This window comes from Pteropus medius, unplaced genomic scaffold (assembly GCF_902729225.1).
Source record: "Pteropus medius unplaced genomic scaffold, Ma_sr-lr_union100, whole genome shotgun sequence".
Lineage (NCBI taxonomy): Eukaryota > Metazoa > Chordata > Mammalia > Chiroptera > Pteropodidae > Pteropus > Pteropus medius.
The window spans coordinates 19,265,900-19,293,507 of record NW_024352784.1 but is presented as its reverse complement, the minus strand read 5'-3'; the positions used below and the strand labels follow the sequence as shown (position 1 = coordinate 19,293,507).

General features: G+C 50.4%; 3 protein-coding genes and 2 pseudogenes across 11 annotated transcripts in view; 4 read left to right on the top strand and 1 right to left on the bottom strand.

Moving 5' to 3' along the window:
* UPB1 (beta-ureidopropionase 1) overlaps positions 1–5,390 on the top strand; it is a 30,612-nt gene extending 25,222 nt beyond the window's left edge. Inside the window, exons 6-8 of one of the 2 annotated variants that reach the window (XM_039847717.1) lie at positions 971–1,013; positions 2,241–2,395; positions 4,316–5,390. In XM_039847717.1, the coding sequence (XP_039703651.1) occupies positions 971–1,013; positions 2,241–2,395; positions 4,316–4,399 (282 nt within the window). In that variant the 3' untranslated portion in view covers positions 4,400–5,390. The remainder of the gene's footprint in view (positions 1–970; positions 1,014–2,240; positions 2,396–4,315) is intronic. The other variant, XM_039847716.1, reaches the window with a different exon arrangement.
* Positions 5,391–7,640: 2,250 nt separating this feature from the next.
* GUCD1 (guanylyl cyclase domain containing 1) lies at positions 7,641–20,597 on the bottom strand. Of its 5 annotated transcripts, none has more exons than XM_039847710.1 (7): positions 20,398–20,597; positions 18,614–18,732; positions 15,353–15,437; positions 14,334–14,499; positions 13,056–13,147; positions 10,874–11,115; positions 7,641–10,148 (listed from the first exon to the last, which is right to left on the bottom strand). In XM_039847710.1, the coding sequence occupies exons 3-7, from the start codon at positions 15,361–15,363 to the stop codon at positions 10,057–10,059; spliced, it is 603 nt and encodes a 200-aa protein (XP_039703644.1). In that variant the 5' UTR covers positions 15,364–15,437; positions 18,614–18,732; positions 20,398–20,597; the 3' UTR covers positions 7,641–10,056. The 5 variants fall into 5 exon arrangements, with proteins under 5 accessions (XP_039703644.1, XP_039703643.1, XP_039703642.1 ...); XM_039847709.1 differs by lacking the exon at positions 20,398–20,597 and adding an exon at positions 19,701–19,890; XM_039847708.1 differs by lacking the exon at positions 18,614–18,732.
* Positions 20,598–20,694: 97 nt separating this feature from the next.
* The window catches only part of SNRPD3 (small nuclear ribonucleoprotein D3 polypeptide), a 14,076-nt gene continuing 7,162 nt past the window's right edge, over positions 20,695–27,608 (top strand). Inside the window, exons 1-3 of one of the 4 annotated variants that reach the window (XM_039847713.1) lie at positions 20,737–20,847; positions 21,138–21,213; positions 22,188–22,331. In XM_039847713.1, coding sequence (XP_039703647.1) covers positions 22,206–22,331 — 126 coding nt within the window. In that variant the 5' untranslated portion in view covers positions 20,737–20,847; positions 21,138–21,213; positions 22,188–22,205. Of the gene's footprint in view, positions 20,848–20,878; positions 21,033–21,137; positions 21,214–22,187; positions 22,332–27,608 lie in introns of those variants that run through there. The other 3 variants (XM_039847712.1, XM_039847715.1, XM_039847714.1) reach the window with 3 other exon arrangements.
* On the top strand, positions 24,521–24,639 carry LOC120590726 (uncharacterized; annotated as a pseudogene).
* LOC120590576 (uncharacterized) lies at positions 27,049–27,167 on the top strand (annotated as a pseudogene).

The window sequence follows — 27,608 nt, the reverse complement described above, 5'->3', positions numbered from 1 at the left end:
GGTCAACCAGGTGTGCTGGCAAGGGGACAGAGCGATAAGCTGCCGTGAAACCTGCCTGCCAGAGGGGGCCTAGCCTCTTCAGATCAGCGAAGGCCACAAGCAAAGAAGCTGCTGTCTGCTGTCTGCTGGCAGGTGGGGCAGGGGACATGACATGTCAGACCTCTCTTCTCCCTGTTTCCTCTCTTCGTGCCACAAATCCTAGGGGCCCGGAAGGGAGGAAACTGGCTTAGTCCGTTACTTTTAAAGATAGCACTATGTTCCCTCTCTATTTTTGTCTTTTGTTTTTAGCTGAAACTGTTTTGAAAGGCTCTTACTCTGTCACCACGAAGTGTCTGGTTTCGTATTTTCCCCCGTGAACCCCATGCACTGAATGATTCTGACTACTGAACAGGATGCATTTAATACGTAATATTCTTCTCGTTCTTATTTAGCAGATTTCAAACTCTAATCAGAGCATCCAATTCGTCTGAGATAACCAAGGTTTCTATACTAAATTGGTCTAATTTCTGGCAACATAAAGGAACTTGATGTTTTAATTAACTTGTGTAACCCCATCATAGCTTGGTGCGCAGTTTCTATTAAGCTTTGGGGGAAATACCGAAAACAGTGTGTGGATACCCCCTTACTGCCCTCACAGACCCCAGGCTAGGGCTTTGTTACATCAGCAGGCAAACCCCAACCGCCTTCATAGCCCTAAGAACTTCTCTGCAATGCCTTTCTTCTCTCCCAGCAGATTATAAGCTCCCCAAAGGAAAAAAAAAAAAATCCAGATCTTTACCTTGCTTGTCAAATTCCTGGCAGGCTGCCTGGCCTGCATTTTTGCCCAGTGCTAGGGATTCATTAGGGACAGTGAGGACAGGCCATTCCATCTCACCTTATATCTTTACGAACTCCACCTCAGCCTGACTTTGTGATGAATGTAGAGGTAGTGCCACCTATAGGTGCATCTCACCTTGGTTTTATTTCACAGGAGCACTTCCCGAATGAGTTTACCTCCGGAGATGGGAAGAAAGGTATGTTCCATGAATTTCTTTGGTGTTGGAGGCTGCAGTTAAGGAGTGGGCCTCACTGTCCCCTTCCCCATCTGCCTTCTCCGGGTGGGGTCTGCCCCACAGATCATGTCTGCACATCTGGCAGAGAAACTGACTCCTCTCGGCTCTCTTGCCCACAGCGTGGGAGCCTGACTTTGCCCAGGATATGGATAGGCGGTCCTGAGCTTGTGACCACCTCAGTCCCTGGACAGAGATCAAATGGGATTGGATTGGACTCCATCCTTCCTCGGGGCTGGCATGAAGATGGACCAAGAAGATGTGGGGGAGGAGCCCTTTGTGAGCTCCCTGGGTGCTTCATCCACCCAAAAGACCTCACTTACTCCTCTCTTTTGTCCTTGTCCATTCCCCCCTCAGCTGTACAAATGCTCCAGATCACTAGCATGGATTGCGCTGGGATCCTAGAAGCCATAACTTATTTTGATCTGAGGGCAGGTGTCACCTCACCTCTGCTGGTCCTACCTCTCTGGCCAGGAATATGGGAGGGAGGGACTTCCTTCTCACCAAGGAGGGGTCTGAGCTAGCTCAGGATGTCCCCTGGGTCTGTTTCCCAGAAAAGCGCTCCCTGAAAGGGTCGCATATCCCTCCGCTCTAGACCCCAGACTTACAGGGTCTTCAATTCCTGTTAGCTCCCTGCAGACGGAGTTGTGGAAGAGGCAGGAAAATGAGGTTCACTGGGTGCCTGCTACATCCGGGCCTCTGCCAGGCCATGCACTGTGCCGGCCTGCTCCTTACATGCCTGCAGGGTGGCCACCGTACTGGTGAGACCAAGGCATGGAACAAGGGTACGGGTGACACAACTGGCAAGTCGAGTGAAGGCAGAGCCTCTAGCTTGCTGCGCGAGGCCACCACAGGAAGCAGGTCACATAGGAAGCCCTGCAGAGCCATATGACTCCCCTAGGCTGTATGTGGCTGATGTTGGGAACAAAGGACCAAACATCTCTACAAGAGTGACTTTTAGAAATATTCCCAGAGGCAGAGGTGAGGGCTGTGAGGGTGACTTTTGCAGCAACTGTCTGAGCTGTCAGGGCTGAGGACGGAAGTGTGTCCTTGGGGCTTTAGCGCTTGGCAGATGCTGGGTGGGTGGTGTGGATTTTTTGTCCTGGGCATCCCTTGATGTGCCTGCCCCTCCTCCACAGAGTCCACTGTGTGCCTGTAAAGCTCATGGTGTTTCTCTTTACTCTTTCAAAGCTCACCATGACTTTGGCTACTTCTATGGCTCAAGCTACGTGGCAGCACCTGACAGTAGCCGCACTCCTGGGCTCTCCCGAAACCGAGAGGGACTGCTGGTTGCTGAGCTCAACCTCAACCTCTGTCGGCAAATAAATGACATCTGGAACTTCAAAGTAGGTCCCTGAGTCCTCTGCTGCTGCCCTTCTCCTCTTTTTTGGCCCCCATTCTGCTCTCAGGGCTTACCCTCTGGGACAGCCCATGCAAGGCTCCGAGTTGAGCAGAGGGCTGGGTCTCTGCCTCCTTGCAGGCTCCAGCTTGCCCAGCCAAGGCTGTTGCACAGGGGAGGAACCATTGGGTGAAATGACGCTCAGACAGCAGGCTTCAATAAATTCTGCTCTCATCTGATTTAGATTCTGGGCGCCTTCAAACAAATTAATCTCAATTTCATTTGTCCAGAGAATAGAGTAGATTGGCTTCTCTAATCCTTTTTTCCTTTCCAGGCATTTGCACTTATCAAAGATAAATGTGTGTGTCTGGCTCTGCCTGTGGCCAGACTCCATGGCCTAGGCCTGGACAATAGAGGGAAAATGGGTCATGTAGAGAAATGGAATCTAGGCCTGGCTCTGTCACCTCCATCCTCAGTCATCTTAAGTAAAGACCTTCTGCTCCTGGGCCTTAGTGCTTCCATTTATAAAAGAAGAGGCTTAACTTGAAATGTCTCAAGCAGCTTTTGAGACCTAATACCTGTGAGAGGAGAATAGGTGCCAGGAATTGCGAGAGGACAGTAGGTGCCTGCCCTCCTGGAATGGGGCAGTGGCAGCCATGGCCTGGGATCCCACAGACTATGATGTCTCATCATGGATGCATATGGAATTTGCTGTATTAATGTCGAACAGTATTTCCACCAAATCAGCACCTATTTATAAGCAAACTGTACATACAAATGAATGTCACATTTTCATGACTAAATGACTTTGCGCAGCATGTTCAGGAGGAACCATGGCTTTGGATCCAGCCAGACAAGGGCTTTAGGCCCGGGCCCCCATTTACCTGACCGTTGGTCCCTGAGCACTTTTCCTCAGGCTCAGGTCCTCTCAGACAAACAAGGCGTTGCCCATGGGAAAGTCTCTTGGCCTGTCTCTTCTCTTCCTGGGGAGTTCAGATCAATGCAGGAATCCATGCATTTAGAAGTTGGAACCAATAAATGGAATGTTTTCTCATTGGTAACTCTTTGAAAGCAGAAGCCTTCCGAAGCTGTGGTGATGGGCACAAGCTCTTGTCAAGGCTTCAGGAAAGAGAGAGGGAGGGAACGCTGGGGTATAAGCACCCTGGGTGGGCTTTCCAGTCCTGCCCCTACCCTCTCCCAGCCTCTGCCTGTGTCCATGATGATGAAGTGACATATGGAGTGGACGGACCTCCAGACCCAGAGCCAGGAGACCATGGTGCAGATCATATACAACTCCATCCCTGACTAGTGACCTGGAGCAGGTCCCCTCTCTGGGCTGTGGGCTGCTTTTCTGGGTTCAGCAGGACTGCCGGAGAGCCCTCCCTCCTGCCTTGGGGCAGACCACACCTTCTGGAAGAACAGATCACAAAGGTCTTCCAGCAGGAGGGGCCGGGGTGTGTGAGTCATCTCGGCATCCGTGATCTTTACCACAGCCGCCCCCAAATCAGTGCTGAGAGGTCACACAGGGTTGTTTCTCTGTTATTAGTCTGAAGTTGTCCAGGCTTCCTGACTCATTTCTGTCCTATGTCTGCCCTCTAGTGGCAAGTGGTGATGGCGAGTAAATGAGGAATGTTTATAAATGGGGAACCTCTAAAGCAGGGGTCCTCACCCCCCCGGGGCCGTGGACAGGTACTGGTCAGTCGCCGGTTAGGAACGGGGCCACTCAGCAGGGGATGGCCAGGGTGGGGCGAGTGAGCAAAGCTTCGTCTGTATTTGCAGATGCTTCCCAGCGCTAGCATCACCACCTCAGCTCCACTCCAGGTCACATCAGGCATTAGATTTTCATAGGGGCGCCAGTCCCTGGTGCCAAAAAGATTGGGGACAGTCAACCTAACTCTCCTCTAAAGCACCTCTGTTCTGCTTTCAGATGACAGGCAGATATGAGATGTACGCACGGGAGCTCGCGGAAGCTGTCAAACCCAACTACAGCCCCAATATCGTCAAAGAGTAGCTGACCTTCAGCCCCTGCCCAGCACGAAGGGCACCTCTGCCCCCAGCAGATCAGCAGGTGTAACAGGCTTTACAAGTCCAAGTTCTCCTGATGATGCCCTGATAACGTTGCTGTCCAGATTAATTTTTAAATATCTAGATGATGAGGGTAGAATGAGGGTACGAAGGTCTCTTCTGGGGTGAATGAAATGTTTTGGGACTAGTTAGAGGCGATGGTTACATAAATTGTGAATGTACTAAATGCCACTGAATTGTGTACTTTAAAATGGTTAATTTTATGTCATGTGAATTTTCCTCCATTAAAAATATCCTAGACACTGATTGTGCACGCTGAAGTTAAACTGTCAGCAACTTGAGGGTAAGCATGGGAGTGTGTGCACTAGCAGGAAAGGGTGAGGCTGATGCAGTCACTGGATGGCCATGCACAGGAGTGACAGTCATCAGATGTGTCAACCCGGCTAGACGGCAGTCTCCATTTATTCCATCAGACATTAATCTGGGTGTTGCTGTGAAGCTATTTTGTAGATGTGATTAAAGGCCATAATCAGTTAACTAAGCAAGTGAGGTTATCCTAGATAATCCCAGTAGGCCCGATTCAATCAGCCAAAGAGCCCTATGAGCCAAGCCGAGGCTTTCCCAAATGAAGAGGAAATTCTGCCCGTGGACAGCAGCCTGAGCCCATGCCCAAGAGTTCCAGTTTGCTCTTTCTGGTGGCCTGCCCTACAGATTTCAGACTTGTCTCTATAGCTCCCCTAATCATGTTAAGTCAATTCCTTACAATAAATCTCTTTCTATCCTACTGTTTCTGCTTCCCTGACTGATCCAAATTCTGGAACCAGAAGTGGTTCTAGAGAAACGGAATCTTAAGGATGAATTTTCTGCATTGGTTTGAGGTTTTCTGGAATCCTTCTCTAATTTGATTGGATTTAAAAGCACTAATGACTCTATTTCCAGTGGTAAAGAAGGCAAAGGTAGTCCAGGGTATGATGTGAAAATAGAAATTTACATATAGGGCAGGCTATCAGCCCGTGCCTGAGAGTTCCAGCCTGCCCTTCTTTCATGGTGGCTACCCTGTCTATGGATTTGGGGCTTGAATAACCAGTCCCCATCATCATGTAAGAAAATTCTTTGTACTGAATCTCTTTGTATCTATATGTACGTGTGTATATACATACATATATGTGTGTATACATATGTATATACATATATGTATGAATACACACATACATATGTATATATGTATGTATTCACATATATATACATATGTATATATGTATGTGTACACACACACACACACACACACACACACACATCTCCCCAGTGTACGGGATCTATGGCCCATGGGCCCCTGTATGCTCTTGGGTGAAGCCTTCTAACCTCTCTGAGCCTCAGTTTTCTTACCTCTAAGATGAGAGGTGGCTGGGTTTTCCAGGAGCTTTCCAGTTCTACAGGCAACATGTTCTTGCCAGCCCATGGCTTATTGTTAAAATCTGGGGTGAGAAAGAAGGAAGACCGAACTACAGTGTGCCCGACAGGAAAAAAAAGGCAAAGGCATTCTCCAGGATAGATCGTATGTTAGGCCACAAAACATTAATAAATTTGAAAAGATTGAAATCATACAAAATATCCTTTTCTTTATTATTATTTATGCCTACAGCACCTGCTCTTCCTAGGTGGTCTCTCATCTAAGTACTAACCAGGCCTGACCCTGCTTAGCTTCTGAGATCAGACACTGGGCTTGTTCAGGGTGGCATGGCCGTAGACCATGGACTGTGGTTCCACTGGAGTGTGAACCCAGAACCTTTCATGTGTAAAGCAGACATGCTAAACACTACACTATGGAACCCTGTATGTCCCAAAATACCTTTTTTGATCACACTGGAATGAAACTGGAAATCAGTAGCAGAAAGAAAATTCAAAAATATGTGAAAATTAAACCACACATTCTTAAACAACCAACGATCAAAAAAATCACAAAGGAAGTTAGAAAATATCTTGAGACAAATGAAAACAAAACCAAAACATACCAAAACTTATAGGATGCAGCCAAAGCAGGTACTTAGCTTTTTCTGCCCCATTGTGAGACTTGCCCAAACTTCAGAAACCCTCTTCCCCACAGGGGACCAGATAGGATGACTTGAGAACTCCTATCCAGCAGAGCCATAGAAGTTTGAGTCTTTGCCATCCCCAAAGTTCCCCGGAATACTCAGACAAGTACATATGGCATTTGATCCGCCATGAGCCCTGACCTCATTTTTCCTTAAAGCAGCTGAGGTTGGGGTAGAGAGTGAGTGAGGGAGCAGGGATTTGGAAGAATGAGGTGGCTCTGTGCCAATAAAACAAGGGTACATTCGCTTCAGTTTTGTGGTGTGGCAGCAGTTCCTAAGTTTTCAGCCCAGCCCCAGCCTCTCATCAGGTGGCAAGGACACCATACTGACACCGTTTTCTTCAATTTTGAGGATCTGAATTCAGAGGGGAGCCCCTTCTCCTTGGGTAGGCGGAAGGCTCGTGCTGAAGTACAGAGGGCCAGACTCACTGCCTGTGTTCATATGCTGTTGGCTGCATGTGGAGAACACCTGCTGGCCAACTCCCTGACTGATGTCTACAGGAAAGCTCCCCACTTTGGAGAGAGTCTAAGGCCTCGGTCAGAACTCCTACTAATATATCTCCACCATGGGGGGCTCGGGGCGGGGCATAACAGCAGTCAGTCAGGATGAGAGCATAGGCCACAGACCAGGACCTTACCCAAGAAGCTGGCTCTGCTTCCATCACCTCCCTGTGGGACCTGGGAAAGTTTGAAGATGACAAATAATTCGGGATTTCCAAACACTTTTTCAGTAGAATTCCTATCAAATGAAATACTAGAAGGACCCGATAGCTAGCTGATAAGGGGAGCTGCTGGTTGGGGTGGAAGGTGCAAGGAGAGCCGGAGTCCCCTCTATTCCCTCCTGTGGGCCCCACTGCCAACCATAACTGACATCCCTTACCCCAGCCCTCCTCCTGCTTAAGGCTGTATGTCCTCCATGTCCTCTTCAAGAATCTCGGTCAAGCTGAGCTTTGAGGCCCTTCCACCTCCAGGATTGCCTGCCTAAGCCTGGCATGGACGTCAGGAGAGATGCCGGGTGGAAAAGCAGAAACCTATATTCCAGTCCCGGCTAAAACCTGGTATGGCAAGTTGAGGACCTGGGCTCCCACGTACTTGTGCTAAGGTAGGTAAGAATTCACAAAGGCAGGCCAGGGGCTGCATCATTTTGCAGTGAGAATAACATTTATTGAGAATGGCTCATTAAAAACAAAATATATTTGTGTATAAAATCTCTGCAATGCAAAAGATCCCTTTTGTCCCCATGTGGCTAGACTGAACAAAGCCAATTGTCCATAGTGGCTTTGGGGACTGTGCTGGATCCCCAGCATGTGGACAGGGGGTCGTGGGCGCCACGTGATGTAGGCAGAAGTTCCTGATGGGGCTTTTTCTCCAGCCCCATTTTCATGATTTTTCATTACACAATATAACACGGTTTGCATCCTGCCTCCGTGACCCTCCCCAGGAAGATGGCACTGTCTCAGGGGCAGGCAGTTTTCGTGTTGATCTTCCAGACGAATGACTCCTAACTCATGGCTTGCCCTGAGAAGCCATCCTCCAGGCACAGGGACTGAGCGTTTTTAAATGTTGCACGACGGACTGCGGTGCAGTGACCATTCTTCGTGGAGGCCGCTCTCCGCGGCAGCGCCCCGCAACACGTGCACACGCCTCACTCACACTCAGCCGCCCTGAAAGCTTCACTTGCTCCCACTGTTTTCCTTGATGCATCTATTCTCACCACCATTTTACCGGGACCCCTCCTGAGAACACCCGATCTCCACGGTTGCCACATGTGGCACTCTTGGGCATGGAGCCAGAGGTCCCCGGAATCATGGGCCACCCAGCATTAAGGCAAAGGAGATGAGACCAGTCTGAAGGCAACACTAGCCTCACACCCAAGGTGGCTGCCCAGCTAATAGTGCCTCCCTCTCTGCCAAGGCTGCATCTGGTATTGAGGAGCCATGCGGCCGGGTGGTCTGACAGCCTTCATAAGCAGAGCCCGCCTCTGCCCCTTGGAGCAGCCATGGTGGGGAGGGGCTGGCTGGAGGCCGGGGCCAGCTGGAAGGTGGTACGCAGTCCAGTGGTGGGGCAGCAGCTGCCACCGTATCGTGCCTTGGATACTGGAAGACCAAGACACGGGCAGAGGAGCTCTTGGGACACCCTTGCTCCTTTACCAGAGGCAGCACATGAGGTGTGAGTGTCTCCAGCCCCTTTGGAAGTGATTCGCATCCCTTTATTTTTTAGGTGCACCCTGGGTTCCAGACCCAGCTCCACCAGTCTCCTGGGCAAACTCTCCCCAGACTGGGCCGGACTTGGTCTGTAAGGTGAGGGGCCGTGGCCCTCAGCGCACCAGCTGGGAGTCCTCTTCTCTTTAAAAGAGAACTTGGGCTGGCCTCTCTGCCCCATTTAGAGGTGTCAATGGTTCCAAAGTACCTGCAATCTCACTACTGTCTTACTTGAGGGTGAGTCTCACCCCCAAAAGTGAAAACTTAAATTTTAAAAAAGAAAAATGCCACCACCACCCACCAAAAAAAAAAAAGAAGAAAAAAAGAAGGCAACGGCTCTAGTTCACGCTCCATGCCGTGCTGTGGGATCCAGGGCAGGCACCATCTTTCTCTGTTAAGACAGAAAAGATCCAACATTCTGTGCAAAAGGTCCTGGTGTGAACGCCAGGGTGGGTGGGAGGCCACAGGCTGCCTCTGCCACTGCTTCAGGAGTGCAGGCCCTGATGTCCCAGCACATAGCCCTGTGAGACGTGGGGCTCCCCACACTTGGAGGACAGGCCCCACTGTCGGGACTCAGGCTAGTGTCAGGAGGCCTAAGGGGGGATCTTTGGAGCCCAGGCAGCTGTCCCTAGCCCTCTGGGTCAAGCTTTCCTGAGCATACTCACCAGGGCCCTGCCCACACCCTTTACAGCTGAAGACCTGGAGGGCTGCAGGGGCCTCAGAGTCCTTTCTGCCTGAGTTCCAGCCCTTCCCAGGAGCCAGAGGCCTTGCAACCAGCTGCAGGGACTTGGGCCCACTGGGAGGCTGCAGCGGGCAGCGGCATCCACAAAAGGGCACCGGGGGCTCTGCAGCATTTCCAAGGAGAAGGGTGAGGACAGATTCCAGCGAGGCTGGTGTTGGCTACAGTCTCCAAACACGCAGATGCTGTCCTGATGAGCAACATCTCTCAAGGGCTTGGGCCCCAGGTCTGTGGAGAGAGGGCTCAGGCCTCTCCCCCAACCCAGGGTCTGGCTCATAGGCAACAAAGGTACCCCTGGGGCTGGATGTCCCCTGGGCACAGCTGGAGTCAGGCTTGGGGTCCTGGGGGAAGCTCTGCTCAGATGCTCTAGGGACACTTCGAGCAACCAGCAGGCATGCTGGGTAAGTGACATGATGACACTCACCGCTGGTGGATAAAGCAGGAGTGCCATGGCCTTCCAGAGCTCCCCAGTGTTTTGTCACATGGGCTGATGCCACAGCTCTGCATCTGAGCCCAAGCAACTCCAGGCCTAGGCCAGGGTTTCCTGAGTAGGCCCGGCTTGGGTGGGGCAGGGTGGGGTCCAAGGGCCTGGGCACATTGAGTTCCCATTGTCAGCTGTCCAAGAAGACAAAGAGGATGTCCTCGTCTGTGCCATAGCTGGTTCTGGCCTCCTCGAAGTTACTGACGCTGGTGCTGCACATTCCTGATGGGGGCAGGAGTGGAGAGCAGGGTCAGAGGTTTGAGGGAGAGCACCCGCCTCACTGGCACCCCGGGGAAACTGGAAGAGACCTGACCATGTCCCACCTAACTGGCCACTCCTCAACATACAAGTTTTCCAGCCCAGGAAGTCCTTGCCTACTGTGGCCTTTATGAGCTTGTTCCTGACCCCACCCTAGTTTAGCAGATAGAGAAAGTAAGGCCCAGAGAGGGGAAGAAACCTGCTCGAGGAAACACAAGTAGGTCTGTGAGAGTCAAGGCAGCCCGTCCCCGTCCCTAGGGCAGTGGGGAGCCCTGGATGGGTCTAGAGAAGGGGCTGCAACTGGGTAGACTTTCTGATGAGTGTGCTGGCTGTCCCGGGGAGACAGGAGTAGAGGAGGGGGAAGGAAACTGCAGTCTTTACAGCAGCAGACGGTGAGGCAGGGCCTTGGGCAGTGGCATGGGGCTGGCGGGGTGGAAGAGAGAGGTGGCTGGGCCTGGTGATAACTGGAGTATAGAGGAGGCCAGCATGGCCCCAGGTTTGTGGCTGGTTTGCTGCATGGCCAGAGGGGTGGCGCAGATGACAGGAGCCCAGGAAGAGCAGGAACTTTGAGGAGAAGGCAGCAAAGGAGGTCTTGGCCCCATCAGGTTGAATGGGAAGGAGTTGAGAGAGCCAGGTGTATGGGACCACGTATGCAGCCACCCCGCCCACTGCCCCTGCCTTCCACTCACGGTCAGCATATGCTGGATTGTTGTAGAAGATGGAGCTAGTGGCCCGGTTGTAACCACGCAGCACGATGAAGTGGCCCTGGTAATCGGGGGTGCGGCAGAAGCAGCGGTGGCCACGGGGGGCGAAACAGCAGTACTTGGCGGGGCTAGAGCAGAGGTCACAGTGCAGTACCCCCGAGTTCACCAATACGATGGCCACGTGGCCCTGTGCCAGGTGCATCTGGATGTCCTGCACACTCACCGTGCTGTGGGTGGGAGGAGGGTAAGCTGGTGCTGCTGGGCCCCACTCCCCATCTCTCTAGTGGAGCTCTGGTTGGACCCTTGTTCTGCCCTGTGTCACACAGCCTGGGGACACAGCTCGTCTTCCCTCCACCCTGAGCTCCTTGCAAGTGGGAACATCCTGTTTTGTTACCGTGGCCCAGACACAGCCCAGAGCCAAACACAGGGCCAGTAGAGGAAGTTTCTGAGTGTGCCCAAGGACAAGCTGGCCCTGTCAGACACTTCACCGGGTGGCAAAAGGTCAGCTCCAGACAGGCCCCCATCAAGGGCTAGTGGAGCAGCACATGGGACTCCACCTCCTAGACTAGCAAGTGAATTATTTTAGCCAAGTGCCTCCCTTGGTCCTTTACGGTAAATCATGTACGGTTTATGTTGGAAACTGTCAGTTCCATTTAATCCCCCAAATCTGAGCCAAGCACAGCATTGCCAGTGTCAAAAACCAAATGTTTCTCTGAAAAGCCTATTAGTCTTTTTTTCCTAAGACTGCTTGTGGCAGAAGTGGCTGTCTAGGAAGGGCTGGTGAGCAGCGCTTCCAGAGGAACCTCCAGGCCAGCAGAGCCAGCCACACCATGTGGTGCATTCCCCAGAAGGCAGCAAGTCCAAATAGGAACCCAGAAGGGGCTCCACCGCCTTTGCTGGCCGTCGTTCCTTAGCAATCTCCTAAACAGCGGTGGCCCAACTCCAGCCCACAGCCAAGTCACGTGGCAGTTTGGTTGGTTGCCTCAGCCTGGTTAAACATGTCCTTTTCCCATTTGGTCTTTGAAATGAAAATAACTGGCTGAATTCCCAACGGTGAGTACAAGAGTGAGATTTCGGCTACAGGAAAAAAGCAGGGGCTGGGCTGGAAGGAAAGGCAGCAGGCTGCATGGCATAACCGCGTGTGGAAGTGTCAGTTTGGGTTCACGACGTGGCAGAGTTGCTGGAGGGGACCATGAGCGGCTTATACCATTTTTCCCTTCCTCCGTTTCCTCAGCTGAGGAATGGGGACAGCACCTGTCAAGGGCCACTAAATAAACGTCTGCTGTCTTTCCCTCCAACATGTGCTCATGTGGCGGAAGGATGTGTGGAGACTTTCCCCGTTTTCTAAATCACCTATAGTGTGGCTACGTTATGTTAATAATGAAAACAGAAATCTGTAAAGAACAAGACCTGAGAAGAGTGGTCCAGGGGAGCCTGGCCAGCACCTGAGCCAATAGGCCTGAGCGCGGTGCCCACAGTGGGAGCCCAGGGAAGAAAGTCACTCGCATCCGAGCAAGTTACTCCCAGGGTCTGCCTGAATTCTGCTCCCACATACATAGAGAAGGGGAGACTCACGTGAGGTTACAGCAGCCCTTGGGGAGATCTGGGAGTCAGGCCTCCCTAGACAGCCTACACACTGGGCTATCCCCCGTCACCCTCCATCACTGTGCCAGCATGTTCCTCAGGCTGTCACCCCTTCATTCGGGTTTCTGTGTTTTGTCCCATGTCACCATTCTGTGAGCAGCCAAAGGACTGGCTGGAGACTGTCTTGCCCACCTGTCCCTCCAGCCCCTGCTGAAGATCACGTAGCTTTGTGTACAGTAGTTCCTATAGCCTCACTGGTTCCCATTTTATGGATGGAAAAACCAAGGCTCAGGGTGGGGGGGCAAGTCAGTGTCCACGGCCACCAAGGAAACCCTAGTTCTGCCTGACTCCCAAGGCCCAAGCCATCATACGCCATCCTGGGGCCTCTCACATGCATGTCTGTAGGTGAGAAGTTGTGTAAGAAAGGATGTGGGGAGCTCTACACCATCCTGGGGCCCACATGCATGTCTGTAGGTGAAGTGTAAGAAAGGATGTGGGGAGCTCACCATACACCATCCTGGGGCCTCCCACATGCATGTCTGTGGGTGAGCAGTTGTGTAAGAAAGGATGTGGGGAGGCTCACCATTTCTCCACCAGCACCTTGCAAGACTTGGCTTGTGCAAACAGCTGGTTCACCCGGGTCTCCTCTGTGTCAAAGTGTTTCCTGTAGAAGGACTGAAGAGAAAAGAGCAGGCTGGAGGGGCTGCCCACTCCGGCTGCCCTCTCCCCATATGGACAAAGAGCACATTATGGAAATAGAGACAGCAGGAGAGTGGAGGAGCCCGGCCTGCCGGAGGAGATGGCACGTGCGGCACGTGGGCAGAAGGCTGCCTGTCCTGAGCTGGCAGGGTGGCTTGCCAGAGTGCATGGGACCACACAGAGGCATGAAGAGGATGCTCAGGTGGGTAGGCTGCCAGGCTCAGGTCAGTTCCCTAGGGAAGGTAAGTCACTCCTGGGCTTGTGCCCCCAGTAGGCATGAGAGGATTCTGAATAAACGAGCAAAGGGGCAGCTAAGCCCACCAGAACACTCAGCCACCTCCCAGCGTAGCCAGGCGAGGTCCGTGAAACATACTATGTTTGGTGCGGGGACCTTAAGGGCCAGAGCCCCGATGTGGGAGGCAGAAGTAATCCTATTCTTGGGCCCTTTTCTCTGCCTCGCAGCCATGATGACCAAGCCAGATGTGAGAGCCTTCTTCTCCCACCTGGAAGGTTCAAAGAGTTCGGCTGACTGTCCCCAGCCGCTATGCAACAACCTTCTTGCCAAAGAGGCCAGTGGTGACTCTGCTCTGCCACGTCTCAGAGCCTGGGCTGAGATCTACTGCAGTGGTAGGCAAGACTGTCTCTAGCTGTACAGGGAGGAAAAATGCACTGGTGTGTTGGCAAGGCTATGTCGGCATTCTTTCTCAAAAGGAAAAAAAAAGATACTATTCGGTTTATCTTCCAGAATACCAATTACCCAGCTTAAAGCCAGCTGTTCTCGTGAGAAGGAAGAAAACGGGCAAATGATGGCTGGATGATGTTAGAGTGCTCGGAGGCCCTGGGTCCTGCCTTGGGCTGAGGGACGGCAGGGAAGGGCACAAGAAGGGCCCTAAGACACTCTGCACATCCTCGAGTGCTGTCGAAGGTAGGCGGCAGGGGTCTCTGGGGCGGGGTGCCAGGAGGGACCCAACGTACTATTCGGATCCTCTGGGTAGGTTGGACCTCAAGGTCACCTGACTGACCAGCTTCAAGCCCTGCCCATAGCACATCTGCTATACTCCCTGGTCTCTGCACACCTGTGTGCATACTCAGGTGTCCAGGCCTTGACCGTATCCTCTTCCCACATCTGGACCTGGTGAAGGTCCGATGGCTGGCCACTCACCTGGTTTTTGTAGCCCTTGTCAACGCCCAGGGTCTGGGTACAGAAGCGATGCCTCACACCAAAGTGGCTCATCAGGTAGGCCAGGTCAATGGTCCAAATGCTCCTGGTCAGTCGCAGCTCCTGCAGGGCACCTTCAAACTCCCCATCGTCCAGCTGGCCTAGGTACCTGTGGGCAGATAGGACATGGAGGTCAGCTTACCCTCGAGGGGAAGCTGGTCTGGGTCACCCTTCACTCGTGGGCCCATCAGCCACTGGCAGAGCTCTCACTCCCCAGAAAAATTGTCCTTTGTCATGAAACCCTATGTCCTGCCCACATGCTGCCTGGACACAACCTGAGGCCACCTGGGCATGCGCTGGCTCTGGAGTCAAGAGCCTAGATTCTGCTTCTTGCATCTCTTGCAGGCTATGTGACTTTGGACAAGTCACTGCCCTCTCTGGCCTCACGAGTTTCATCTCTAAGATGAAGTGCTTAGACCGCATTAGTGATTTTCTAAGTTTTAGTCAGAGAAATTTTTGTTTAACCCTATCTTGCCTAGAATTCCAAGATATAAAATGGGTAAACTGCTCCAGGGTTCCAGGTGGCCACCCAGAAACTCTCCTACAAGGTGATGGCATGGTTCCTCCAAGCTCTGATGGTCAAGGTTCCAGTGAAGTTCATGCAGCCTCAGCTCAGTGGTCAGCTCCCCAGTGACCCAGTCTTCCAGGAGTCCGAGGCCAGAAACATGGAAGGCGCTATGTCTCAGTCATGGAGTCACTCTGTGGGCCAGGCCTGGGCACCTGGGACTTCCCTGGCCATACCCACAGCTCTCAACCATTCCCAGAGTTGAGACCTGGAAGGCCTGGTCCACCCATTGCTTACTTTTGCAGATGGGACCGAGCCTGGAAGGAAGCTGGGCCTCTTGCATGACCCAACCAAGGACATCCACATGGATGATGAATCCCACTCAAGTCTCTCCCTGTATCTCCCCCCAGCCAGAGCATGTGGCGCGGATGGGGAGCGCCTAGGCCTGCTCACTCACCGCAGCACCATCTTGGAGCAGGCCAGGCCGCAGTCCCAGTGGTAGAGCTGCTGGATGATGGGCACAGGCAGCTGTACAAAGTCCCCTGCATGGAAATACAGAGAGGTCACGGACCCTTGGCATAGTGCCTATCACTGACACCTCCGTTGGAGCCACTGTCATTGGCTCCTGTCCAGATCCTGCAGGTGCTGTTCAGGAGTTGGCCCAAAGCCTTTCAGGTCCCCTAATCTACTCTCATTACAACAGCAGTGATCTCCCCAAAGCACCAGTCAGAACAGGTAAGCCCTAAACAAAATCCTCCAGTGGGTTGGTTCCCATATCTCTTAGGACAATGCCTTAATGGCTGCTGCCCCGGCACTCTCTCCCTCTACACCTCCCCTTATCCTCCCTCATCAGGCCACTCTCTAAGCAGAACTTTTACCTGTTGTAATCCCTAGTGCCACTGGGCCTTTGCACATCTGCTCCCTCTGCCTGAGCTCTCCTGGTCTCCCAGGTGCCTGAGCTAACTCGTTTTTATACATCTCATCTCCATAACGCTACCCCTGTCTGCCCAGCCCCCTGTTCTGTGCAGTCACAGCCCCACAGGCCTCTCCCTCAGAGCCCTCTTTTTGGTGGGAGCTCTGAGGAGGCAGGGACAGAGCTGGCATATGGGAGGCACTCAGTAGATATTCATGTCTGACTTCATGAGGCCCCTGGAGGTTTGCCTGACTCCAAAGCCTCCAGGGCCACCAAGGTGTGAAGACCATGGTTAAAAGGAGGGCACTGTCATGTAATCTGTGTATACAGAACGTAACCTGGGCGACCTCTTGGTCCGTCCTTGCCAGGCGGTGAGGTGGAATAGAAAGGGCCTGACCTAGGCGTTCTTGCCTCGGCTCGGCCACCGGCAGGCTGTGGGCTGGGCAAATGACTTCTTGCTGGACTGAGTCTGCCCGTCTCTAAAGTGGGGGACTTTGGTCTGATTTAGTCATTCAATCAACAAATATTTCCCAAGGGCCTAGTGAGTGCTGCATGTTTACTGGTGATACAGTGGTGAATGACAGGTCCCTGTCCCAGTAGACACCAAAAACAAACAAGTGTAAGATGAAAACAGAGGGCTAGGCTACAGAAAATGGTGGGGGTGTGCCTTAGAGAGTTGAGACTTAGGGAGCACAAGGCAGAGGGAGAATAGCATGTGCTGAGGCCCTGAGGCAGCAGTGAGCTGGCGCCAGCCCACAGGACCCTCCCACTCTGGCATTCCAGGAATCCAGACAAAGTTCAGAGTCTAAAGAACCAGGAGGGACTTCTCTTCAGTAGACATCACCACTCACTGCTCACTCATGACACTCATTCAGCACATGAAAACCCAGCCCATGTTGTTTCCTTACCTCAGGGATCTCTGAGGCCTCTCTTGAACCCTGCCATGCCAGCCCTGGCTCCTCTCTGCATGCACCAATCAGGGGGGCCACTCGTTAGCCCTGGAGTCCATCCTGGCCTTCCAATCTGCTGGCCTTGTCTAGGCAGTCCCTTGCCTAAAGTGGGTCCCAAGCTCTTACTCTCCTATGTCTAAATCCTCCCCAATCTTCAAGGCCTGACACAGACACTACCAGTTCTGGGGTCTTCCCTGATTCCAGGCTGGCTGTGCCCTTTCCTTCATCTGTACTCTACCTGGCCCGAGTTCACGCTTTGCCTCACAGAGGGGACCCTTGCACTGAGCTTATCTCTGCCCTTTGGGCTGTTATATATTCTCAGGAGGTAGGGACATGCGACTTCTCCTTTGCCGTATTGCACTGGTCTCTCCCCCTCCCCCCATTTCCTCACACCCAAGGGCATGCAACAGCATGAAAGACGGGATGGCATATGGGCAAATGCAAGCCACCCACAAGCTGAGTCACCTGAGACACACCTGACCTCTCCGTGCCTGTTTCCTCCTCTATGAAATGGACCATCACAGACACCAGCCTGCAAGGTGCTGTAAACACTCAGGGCAAGAATGTGTGTAAAGCCCTTTGCAGGTGCTGATGTGAAACCTGCCCTCCATCCAGGTGGGCACTGAGCCCAAGCCTGGGTGAGGCTCTGTTTCCTCTTTCTCTTGACCCCAGGTGCCCTTAAATAGAACTCAGGCCCTCATTTAAAGTCTTAGCACATTCTCCTCCTCCCACTGCTATGGATTCAGTCCTGAGGGCTTAGTCCTGCCTGACTCCTGCCTGCCCTCTGCCCCAAATTCCACCCCCAGCTCTTTTTTGTACACAGAAGCCAGAAGGATCCCATCCAGAGCATCTCATTGCTCTTAGAATAAAGTTCTCACCTTTTACCATGGCCTGTAGGGCCCTGCCTAACCTGGGCTCCACCAGCCTCATCTTGGCCCTTACCCCTCACTTATCTTGTACCTGTTACCCTGGGAACCCATCAAGCTTCATTCCACCCCAGGGCCTTTGCACATGCAGCTCCCTCTGTCTGGAACTCTCTTTCACTTGCTGTTCTCCAAGCTGTCCCAGCTCAAAGTTTCCTCTTCTGAGAGGATTTTTCTGATTATGCCTTCAGTGGGAGGGAGCCCTGCTTCACAGCATCCTGTTTGTGTCCCTCACAGTACTTGGCAAACTAAAAATAACTAACTAACTATCTAAATAAATAAATAAATAAAGCTACTCGCTCTCCGACTAGACTATAAGCTTCCTGAGGGCAGCAAATTTGCTAATCTTGTTCACTGCTATTCCCAGTGCCTGGTGTCTGATGCTTAGTAGTAACTCAACATTTGTTGGAAGAAATGAACTTATTAAGCACCCACTATGTGCCAGGTCCTGGCACTCAAACATGCTTTGGGATTGGAAGGTATTTTTCCCCAAAGGCCTCATCCCTTGAAATGCCAGGGGCCTATCTACAATGCCCAGCACCCCCAACCCCAGGCTTCCAGACTACGGCCTTCTGTTCACGGCTCCCTCCTTACTTTGTGGCCTAGACTCTGGTACCAACTAGCTGGGCCATATTTGGCCAGACTTTGAGTCTGTCTGTGCTTTCCCCTATGCCCAGCTATAAATGTGGCACAGGACAGCTGCTCTGAATTCCGCTGCCCCTTCTCATCTTGCCATGATTCTTGGAACCCCTTGATCCTGAGTCCCCAAAGGGTTAAACATCCCCCACGTGGCTGTCCCCAGCCTAGGCACCAGCAAGTCAACCCATAAGGACCCAGAGATACTCCTGTGGGGGATGATAAGGATAGGCGAGGCGTTCCAAGCCCAAAGCTGCTGCCAGCTGTCGATGCCAGGAGCAAAGGGGCTGTCCTACCTGAAAGCTAGAGTCTGCCTAGAACGCCCCTGCTGGCTTCAGTTGGCAGCTGTCACCAAGGAAGGAAGGCAGCTCACTGGCCCTGGATACTTAACCCCTCTCAGCCTTAGTCAGCTCATCTATAAAAGTGAAAATAACAATGACAACCTACTTTACTGGTTATGAGGATTAATGAGGTACTGCATGTAAACAACTTAGCAAAGCGCCTGCTCAGAGAAAGCTCCCTATTAAGGTGAGCCATTACTCCACGGAGACTCAGGAAAGGGAAGAGCCTGGTCCAAGATCACGAGTTGTCGAGTTGGAGGAGTAGAATGTGAATCCCAGGATAGAATCAGACCCTACTCCTTGCTGCATACACAAATGAGACCACTCCCTGGATGTGACACCACCATCCCACTCATGCCTTAGTGTCACTGTCCCACATGCTCTTGACCTCTCCCATGAGTTGGCACCTCACTTCAGAGTTTACTAGTGTTAACACTTTCTCTTTTTCATCAACTGTGTACCTTAAGCAGAGCAGAAATCACTACTTTCCCCCCTCCCTCACTTTAAGAAGCAAACTGAGGACGACACTGAATGTCAGTCAGTCTTGGTTTCCGCCCCAAAGGAACTGAGGCCACCTCCGGGCAGAAGAAACCAGAGGGTTAAGTACTACACAAGACAAAGCACTGAGTCTGGGAGGTCAAGGGAAGGGCCCTCCTGTTACCCTGTGCTCTCAGTAGTTACTTGCGCTTCTAGGCCTCGGTCCCCCCAGGGGCCAGGATCTCCCAAGGCGGCTCCAGCAGGACTTATCGTTTCTGGTGAAGGTGGCGTCCCTGCTTCACAACTCGGAGCCCTCTCACCATGACCCCTATCGGAGTTGATTGGGGTCCCAGACCTGGGAGTATCAGGAAACCCCAAGTGACCGGGGCTGGGGGTTAGGGGAGCAATGAGGCTATGTACACCTGGCCAGGTTTCGCCCGAAGCTCTACAGTCCCGCCGGAAGCGGCGGTCGGCCCAAGGTCGCGTGCCTGGACCCTGCCCGGCGCTATGGCGTGGTCCCCCTAGATCTCCGGGATGAAGGCTGGGCCCTCAGGGAGGCACTAACCGGGCTCGAGCTGCGGCCCCGCTGCCTCCGCCTCCGTCCTCATGACCCGGGCGGCGCGGGGCGCCCATGGCCCCGGCCTGGTGCCGGCTGCAGCTTCGGCTTCAGCTAGGGCGGGGGGTGGGACCGGTGTGTGTCGGGATCCTCCGCCGCCACCTCCACCGCCAGCGCAGTGGGGAGAAGTGGAGGTGGCGGCAGGGCCACTCTAAGCCCCGCCCCGGCCCTCCCAGGCCTCAGATTCCTGGACCCCGCCCCTCCCCTCCATAAGCCCCTCCCCTTCCCTGGGCCTTCGAAGAGGCTCCTCCCTTTCCCTTCCCCAGACGCCTATTCCTAGAGGCTCCCCGGCCTCCTGATCACGGCTTCTAGTGACCCCGCCCCTTTCCCAGCCCCTGCGCAGACGTGCTGGCCCTTCTCCGCCTCGGTTCCCCTGGAGCCACGCCTCTCTCCCTGAGCCCCGCCCCGAAGCCCTGGCGTTCCGCGAACCTTGGTTCCCCAGAGGCTCTTCTCCTGAGCAAGCTCCGCCTCTTGCCCAACTCCACTTTGTCAGCCTCAGGTCCACGGCCCAGCCCTGCTCCATGCACCACTGAGTTCCGGGAGACCTAACCCTACTTCGAATCCCTTGAGGGATGACCCTTCTACTCTATACTCAGTTGTTCTATCCGTATAGTAAAATACCTCTCCTCGTTCAGGGCGCCCTTACCTGTCGGTGCCGGGTTCCAACAGTTAAATTGTGAAGGGAGGTCCTAGTCTTCGGCCTCACCGCCTGCCACCCCCGATCCGAGGGTCCAGACCCCAGATCCCTGACGTTCGGTCCAGCCGGTCCCTGATATGGGATGCTTGGAAACTGGAGCCCCCCATCCCCTTGCCAGCCTGAGGATCGGTATTTCCGGCGGCACCTGAGCATCAGCCCTCTCTTCCGGGGCCGGAACTCTCGTATCAGAGCCTACGTTTCCCAGCCGGCAGGGTGAGGAGGAAGCGGAGGCGAGACGAAGCTCACCCCAAGGGAAATTAAGGGGGCGGGCTCTACGCGCGGCATTTTGGGAACGCAAGGCATTCTGGGAGCGCGGGATCCGCCATTCGATCGCCTCACGCCTTCGCGGTAACCTGAGTCACCGCTGCCGCACGGGAAAGGAAGAGGAGGCCAGAGCCGGTGAGGAGACGTTGTGGGCAGGCGAGGGTGGTCCAAGACACCTGGGAGGGCCTGGGGCCTGGAGAGGCTTCATCGCCGGGGAGCTCTGGGGATCTGGGAGGGAGAAGAGCAGGAAGCTGGGGCCACCCAAACATCGGCATCGCCACACCAGTGCCTGGAAGTGAGTTCACTAGTTTTTCCCCAAGGGACATGCTGTTCACTTTCTATACCTCTCCGGGTCATTGTTTTTCGAAGTATGCAGGCAGAGTCTTGAAATAATTTGTGGCTGATTGTCTCCATTCCCTTTTCAGGTACTGGTTCCCCCATGCTTTCCACAGTTACAGAAGTTTTATCAAAAATGTCCCTGTTTCTGAATTGATCCATTTTGTAAGTGCTGCAGCCTTTTAATTGGATCATTCCTTATCTGTAATCTTGCAGTAGTTCCCTACTGTCTTAAGCCTAAAATCCAAACTCCTAAGGCTCTTCACCAAGAGAGTCTGTCTTTCCCAAACTCGCGTTCTCTTTCCTTTCTTGAACACACATGATGCGTTTCAGCCTTCAGTCCTTGCTCATTTCGGAATAAAAAAATCTACCACTTGTTTCTTTTAATTAGATCAAGCTAAGCACTTGCCCTGATTGTTTTTCCTCTAAGATAAGCATTTCCTGCTTATAGCACATTGTCAGTTTTTGAATACTTTGATATTTTCTCTTTAGCCTTGATGAAGTGGAGAGTCAAAAGACATTGAATGGATAAATTAAATGCACAGCCTCTTCTAGATTTGTCTAGATCCTTTGGCCTATATCTGCACTGTTTAACGTTGTACGCATATATGCGTAATACTAGCCACATGTAGCTGTTGAACACTTGAAATGTGGCTAGTGAAGGACTGAATTTGTAATTTTATTTTGTTTTAATTAAGTTTAAATAGCTACATATGAACAGTGGTGGCTGCTTAGGAGAGCTCAGGTTTATATCATGAGTTCTCAAACCATGGGTTGCAAATACATTGTAAGGAACAAGAAGTCCAACCCCCTTGCCTGCAAAAGACAGAATTGATTGATGGTTATTTGTTGAAGATAAAAGGGACATATGGTAGCAGAGAGGGGGGTGGGAGGTACTTTTTATTCCCATTAGATTTCTCTCTATCCAGGCCCCCCATTCTTTCCCACAGCTGCATGTATTTGTCAGATAGGTACCTCAGGCTAGGAGTTAAGCTCCTTTTTTTTTTCTGTAGAAAATGCAGTTTTGACCTTTTTCCAAAGTATTCTGGAGTGTCAGGTTTTAAGGTAGGCCTGGTGTGTTTGCAACATGCCTTCTCAGGCTCTGAAATATGAACTAACTGTTGTCTCTCTCACTGTAGAACTCTCTTCCTGCCAAGATGTCTATTGGTGTGCCGATTAAAGTCCTACATGAGGCAGAGGGTCACATTGTGACATGTGAGACAAACACCGGTGAGGTATATCGTGGGAAGCTCATTGAGGCAGAGGACAACATGAACTGCCAGGTATCCTGCTTTGCACGTGAGACTGGGGAAAGCTCATGCCTCTGTTCTGGAAAGCAGAAAGATGGTGATTGGAGGTTTTTGAAGTTCTTATTGAACAGTTATTTATCGAATGCCTGATATGTACCAGGAGACTAGTATAGGTTAGGTATGGGGATATGAGCATGAATAAAAGCCCATTCAGAAGTTTGTAATATTTAACTTTGTCCTTTTTTTCATTCTATAACCGTTTTCTCCCTTATTTGGGAGACCTGTTCAGGAGACGTGGCAGCACTCCCTTTTGTTGGGATTTTCCATTTGCCTCCACATGTTCGCATAATGCTTTGCAGTTAGCAGAATCTTTCACTCACATACTTTGTTTATTTGCCAATTTTCTTGGGGCGGGGGGGTAGTTTTATTTGATTATAGCAATTGCCTTTTGAGGTGAGTTTGCTGAGAGTTTTGTCATCTATAAAATAGGTAGAATAAGATTAAAGTACTGATTAACTGAATGTCACCTTACTAATAATAAATGTTGGAGCAGCTTCCCGATATGGTGCTCTTCCCGTGGCACTACTTTGCCTTTTACCAATAATCATGTGAATTTATATAACATTTTATATAACAGTATAAAATATATCAGCACACTTCTTTAAACCATTGGTCCTTTAAACCATTGGCTTTGGAATCAGATGTTGGTTTGAATCCTGATTGAATAACCGTAGGCATCTTAATGACCTCAGTTTCCTTGTCTATAAAATGGGGATGATATTATTTTGGGTCCTCTGTGGTGTAGATGCCAAGACTGAAAAGTTTAGCATGGGGCAGAAATGGCTAGGCTCTAGTACCTCCACTGTGGTCAGTCATTGGCTGGCAGCCTGGGGAGAGAGTGGCCTCAGGGTGAATGCTGTAGTGGATCTCAAAGGTGGCAGCCGGAGGCTGTAAGCTCCCTGCATCCCTCACAGCCTGTTGTCCCTTGAAGGGAGAACTCAGCAGAGCACTCTAAAGACTGCCAAAGGGATAACACCTACACTCCAATGTGTCATAAAGATCATGTTATGTGTGAGCAACAGCTAGCTCAGCACCCTGCACATTATAAATGCAACATATGGTACCTGTTAATATTTCCCAGCTGAGAAAACTGAAGGTCATAAGATAAAGTGACTTACCCAAGGTCACTCTGTGGATCAGGTGTCCTAACTATCCATTGCTTCCTACAGTCATTCATTTGTTTGTGATTTCTCTGTAGCTTTGAGCATCATTTTCATGCCAGGTTGACCAGCTGGGGCAGTTCCCTGGCATTCAGGGAGATAGGTATCTGGTGACCACAGGTTTTTCTCCTCAGTGTTGATGCTGTAAAGATGGGTGGCATGGGCTCTCTAAAGGTCTTGTGATGCCTGGCCTCCTTTGCCTTTGTGGGGTACCACTGTTATAGATTCTGTCCTTTGACCTAAGGCATTTTCATCTGTTTTGAACTTTAGTTTAGTGAGTAGAATGCAAGACTGGGATTTGGAGTTTAGACAGCTTACTGGGCTTCAGGGCTTCAGATTGTTCATCTGTTTGTAATGTAATGAAGATGACTGACCAGATAATATCGGTGGTCTCTCAGATGCAACCAGTGTGGGGTAAAGCACACAGACCCTGGTAATAGATGGATCTGGAATCGGGTTGCAGCCTGCCACCTAGTATGACTTGGAGCAAGCTTTGGCCTTCCCTCACCCTCTCTTTCCTCCTTTCTAAATCAGGGATGAAACCAACACCTCAGCCTTGGGGCCGTAGTGCGGAATAAATAAGTGAATGCTTGTCATATGGTGGAAGCCAGCCACCTGCCTACTGCCTGTATTAATCTGCTAGGGCTGCCGTAACAAAGTTCCACACTGAGTGACCTAAATAACAGAAATTTATTCTCTCAAGGTTTTGGAGGCTAGGAGGCTGAGCTCAAGGTGTCATGGACCACAATGTCATGGACTTTTCCCCCTAAGAATGTGTTTTGGTTCTTCTGAAAGCCATGAAGGAAAGCTTATAGCTAGCTAGCTTCTTCCTTTGTCTTCACGTGGTCTTCCCTTTGTGTGTGCCTGTATGCTAATCTCATAAGGATGCAAGTCATATTGGATTAGGGCCCAGTTACCTCTGTGAAGATCCAGTCTCTAAATACAGTCACCTTCTGAGGTACTAGTGTGGGGTCGGGGTCGGGGGTTAAGACTTCAACCTAAGTCTATGGCCATGCTACCCTGAACATGCCCGATCTCGTCTGATCTCAGAAGCTAAGTAGGGTCTGGCCTGGTTAGTACTTGGGTGGGAGACCACCTAGGAAGGCCAGGTGCTGTAGGTATAAGATAAATAAATAAATAAATAAAAAGAAAAGACTTCAACCTAAGAATTTGGGAGTGGGGCACAGTTCATCCCGTAACACTGCCCATTCCCAAGATGTAAGTCTTTGCTGAGTCTACCTAAACTTGGCACATTGAATAAAAAAAACCCAGCAGGCTGTGGCAGAGCTGAACCTAGCAGCAGTGAACACAGTGTGGTTTACTCACCATCCCAGGGATGGGGAGGCCAATGGCTCCCACAGTGCCCACTGCTCTCCTTCCTTCCTGGCCCCAGTTAGTAGCTTTGGGAATGAGAGCATCCTCCTAGCACTTTCTCTGCTTGTTCTGTGCTAGACGACAGCTGGAGTTTAGTGTTAGCCATTTGATGTTGGGTTTTAACAACATTTTCTAATACAAAAGTGGGATGGGTCACACCACAAAGATTGGGAAAACAAATGAGAGACCACGATTCTCATGGACTTTTCCCCCTAGGAATGTGTTTTGGGTTTTTTTAGTATTTCATTTTTGCTCTGTCCTCTTTCAAAGAGTATAAAGTGGGTTACGAAAAATGTATATGGTAGGATCAAACTAGACAGGTCAAGGTGCAGGTAAGCTGGGGTAGATGGCAAAATGAAGCCAGGCATTCAGTACCCAGAAACGTAAACTTGAATCCCTGTACATTTAATAAAGGTACATTCAATTGTAAGCTTAGAACTGAATGTTCTAAGCTTCCTGGAGGCCAGGCAGAGGGAAATCATCAGTTCTGAGGTGCAGGTGTCCTTAAGATAAAATACCAGTTGTGCAGTTTTCCCAGGCACTCAGATATGGGAGACATTTTTTCCTGAGCCCTAATGGAGCTAATGGAGCTATAGCCTTATTAGATAATGTGCTCAACATCTCCATACAAAACATGCCTTTTTTTTGGTTCCTTGGGGATTTTTACTGCAGCTCCTTATAGCCTTTTTTTGGCATTTGAAAATGTAATGTATGCATGCACTAAACCTAGGATGAGGTTCTTGATGGTGTAGAGGGTGTAGGTGCTTTTGTGCATCTGAGGTTTGGCTAGGAAGGCAGAGAGCCTTGCTCTCCCACTCCCCGCACCCCACAGCTACAAAGCGACCAGTGCTGTGGTATGTGGCATCAACTATAGATGACGGTGCCCCACACGTACTGCTCTGAGCTTCTACTGAGGGCCCTGTTGTGCTTAGGGTAAGCAAGACCTCTCTGACTCTCCACAAAGGCCTCTTTAGTTGATTTTTGTTTGTAGCAGAGATGGGACCTGATGGAGTTTATCCCATCTCTTGACCAGCTTGAGTATGGACGACAGAACCGGAGACTCCCAAATGGGGAAGTTTCTGTTCTTGGTTATATGTATGCACCATGGGCTTGAAGCATCCTGTCTTTATTAAAAGTCAAGGAGGGAACCAAGGGATTCTTCAGTATCAGGAAAAAAAAAAATTTTTTTTAAGAAAGAATCCTTGTCAGATACTTGGTAAAATATTAAAAATCATAAAAGGAGCTTTAAGGTGAGGAATAATGAGTAGGAATAAGCTACATAATATTTATTTTCTAGACTTATGTAACTTTTGGGGGAAATTTGGCTGTGGATTTTATTAGGCGTCCAGTGTGAGGGGTCCCCAGAAGTTCTTATGGAGAGTCTTAATGACCGCTACAAGTGCTGTCCTGGCCCACCTGTAGTCAGCATTCAAACATTGAGGACATCTCATAATTTTTTTTATGACGGAAATTTAATTTTTCGATTAAATGGATACAAACCATAAAGTGGATAATTCACGGAAAAATATATAAGTGGATATTTAACATGCAAAAAATAATGACCTTATTAATCAGACATGCATATTAGAAAACAGTAAGAATGTTAAAACTTGCAAATTGGCAAAAGAAAATAATGCTACCAAGGGTTCCTTGCTACTCTGCCTTAAGTGTGAATTGTTTCACCCTTTCTTGAAACACATTTAACCTATGTCAGTGTAAAAGAGTTCATGCCCTTTGATGCCATAGTTGTACCTCTAGAAACATCCAAAATTGTGGGCAGAGGTTTATATGTGAAGATAGCCATTGCAGTTCTGTTTTTATTAATGAAAACAACTAACATTTCTAATGAGCTTAAGTAAATTGTCATAAACAGTATATTGCAAAGAATATTATTTATCCAATAAAATAGCCTTGGAGAGTATTTAATGTTATGGGAAACTGCTGTTGACATAGTGGGGGGAAATTTTTTAAGCTCCACGATATGTTCCCAGTTTTCTAAAAATAAAACCAAAGCGAGTAGTTACCTTTTAGTGGAAATTATATGTGATTAAAAGTATTTTAAAATTTTTTTCTCATTTTGAAAATGACAAGCATTGGTTAAGTTTATGACCATAAAGCACAGTAAATATTATTTGTAAAGAAGAGGGTAATTCCTAGTCTACGGCCATGCTACCCTGAACAAGCTCAGTCTCATCTGATCTCGGAAGCTAAGCAGGGACGGGCCTGGTTAGTACTTGGATGAGAGACCACCTAGGAAGACCAGGTGCTGTAGGCATAAAAAATTTTTTTAAATAAATAAATAAGGGATTGTAAGATGACAAGGTTCTTGCAACCTGTAAAGTCAACCAAGGGTTGCAAAAAAAAAAAAAGAAGAAGAGAATAATTCCTAGAAGTCTATCTATATATTTTTTTCCGAACTATTTGAGAGTGGATTACATTCATCATACTCTTTTATTGCATAATACTTTTGCGTATATTTCTTAATAACATTATAATTTCCTATTGTGTCCACAGTATAGTTATTAAATCAGGAACTTCATCGTTGAATCAGTACTTTAGCCTGCGGTCCATATTCCAGTTTCTGCAAGTGTCCCAATAACGTTCTTTATGACAATGTCGTTATATCTGCAGCACTTCGCTTCGTTGTCAGCTCACTTTACGCTTCTATAGTCTTGGTTCCTCCACTTTTGCTTTTCGCACCACTGATGTTTTTGAA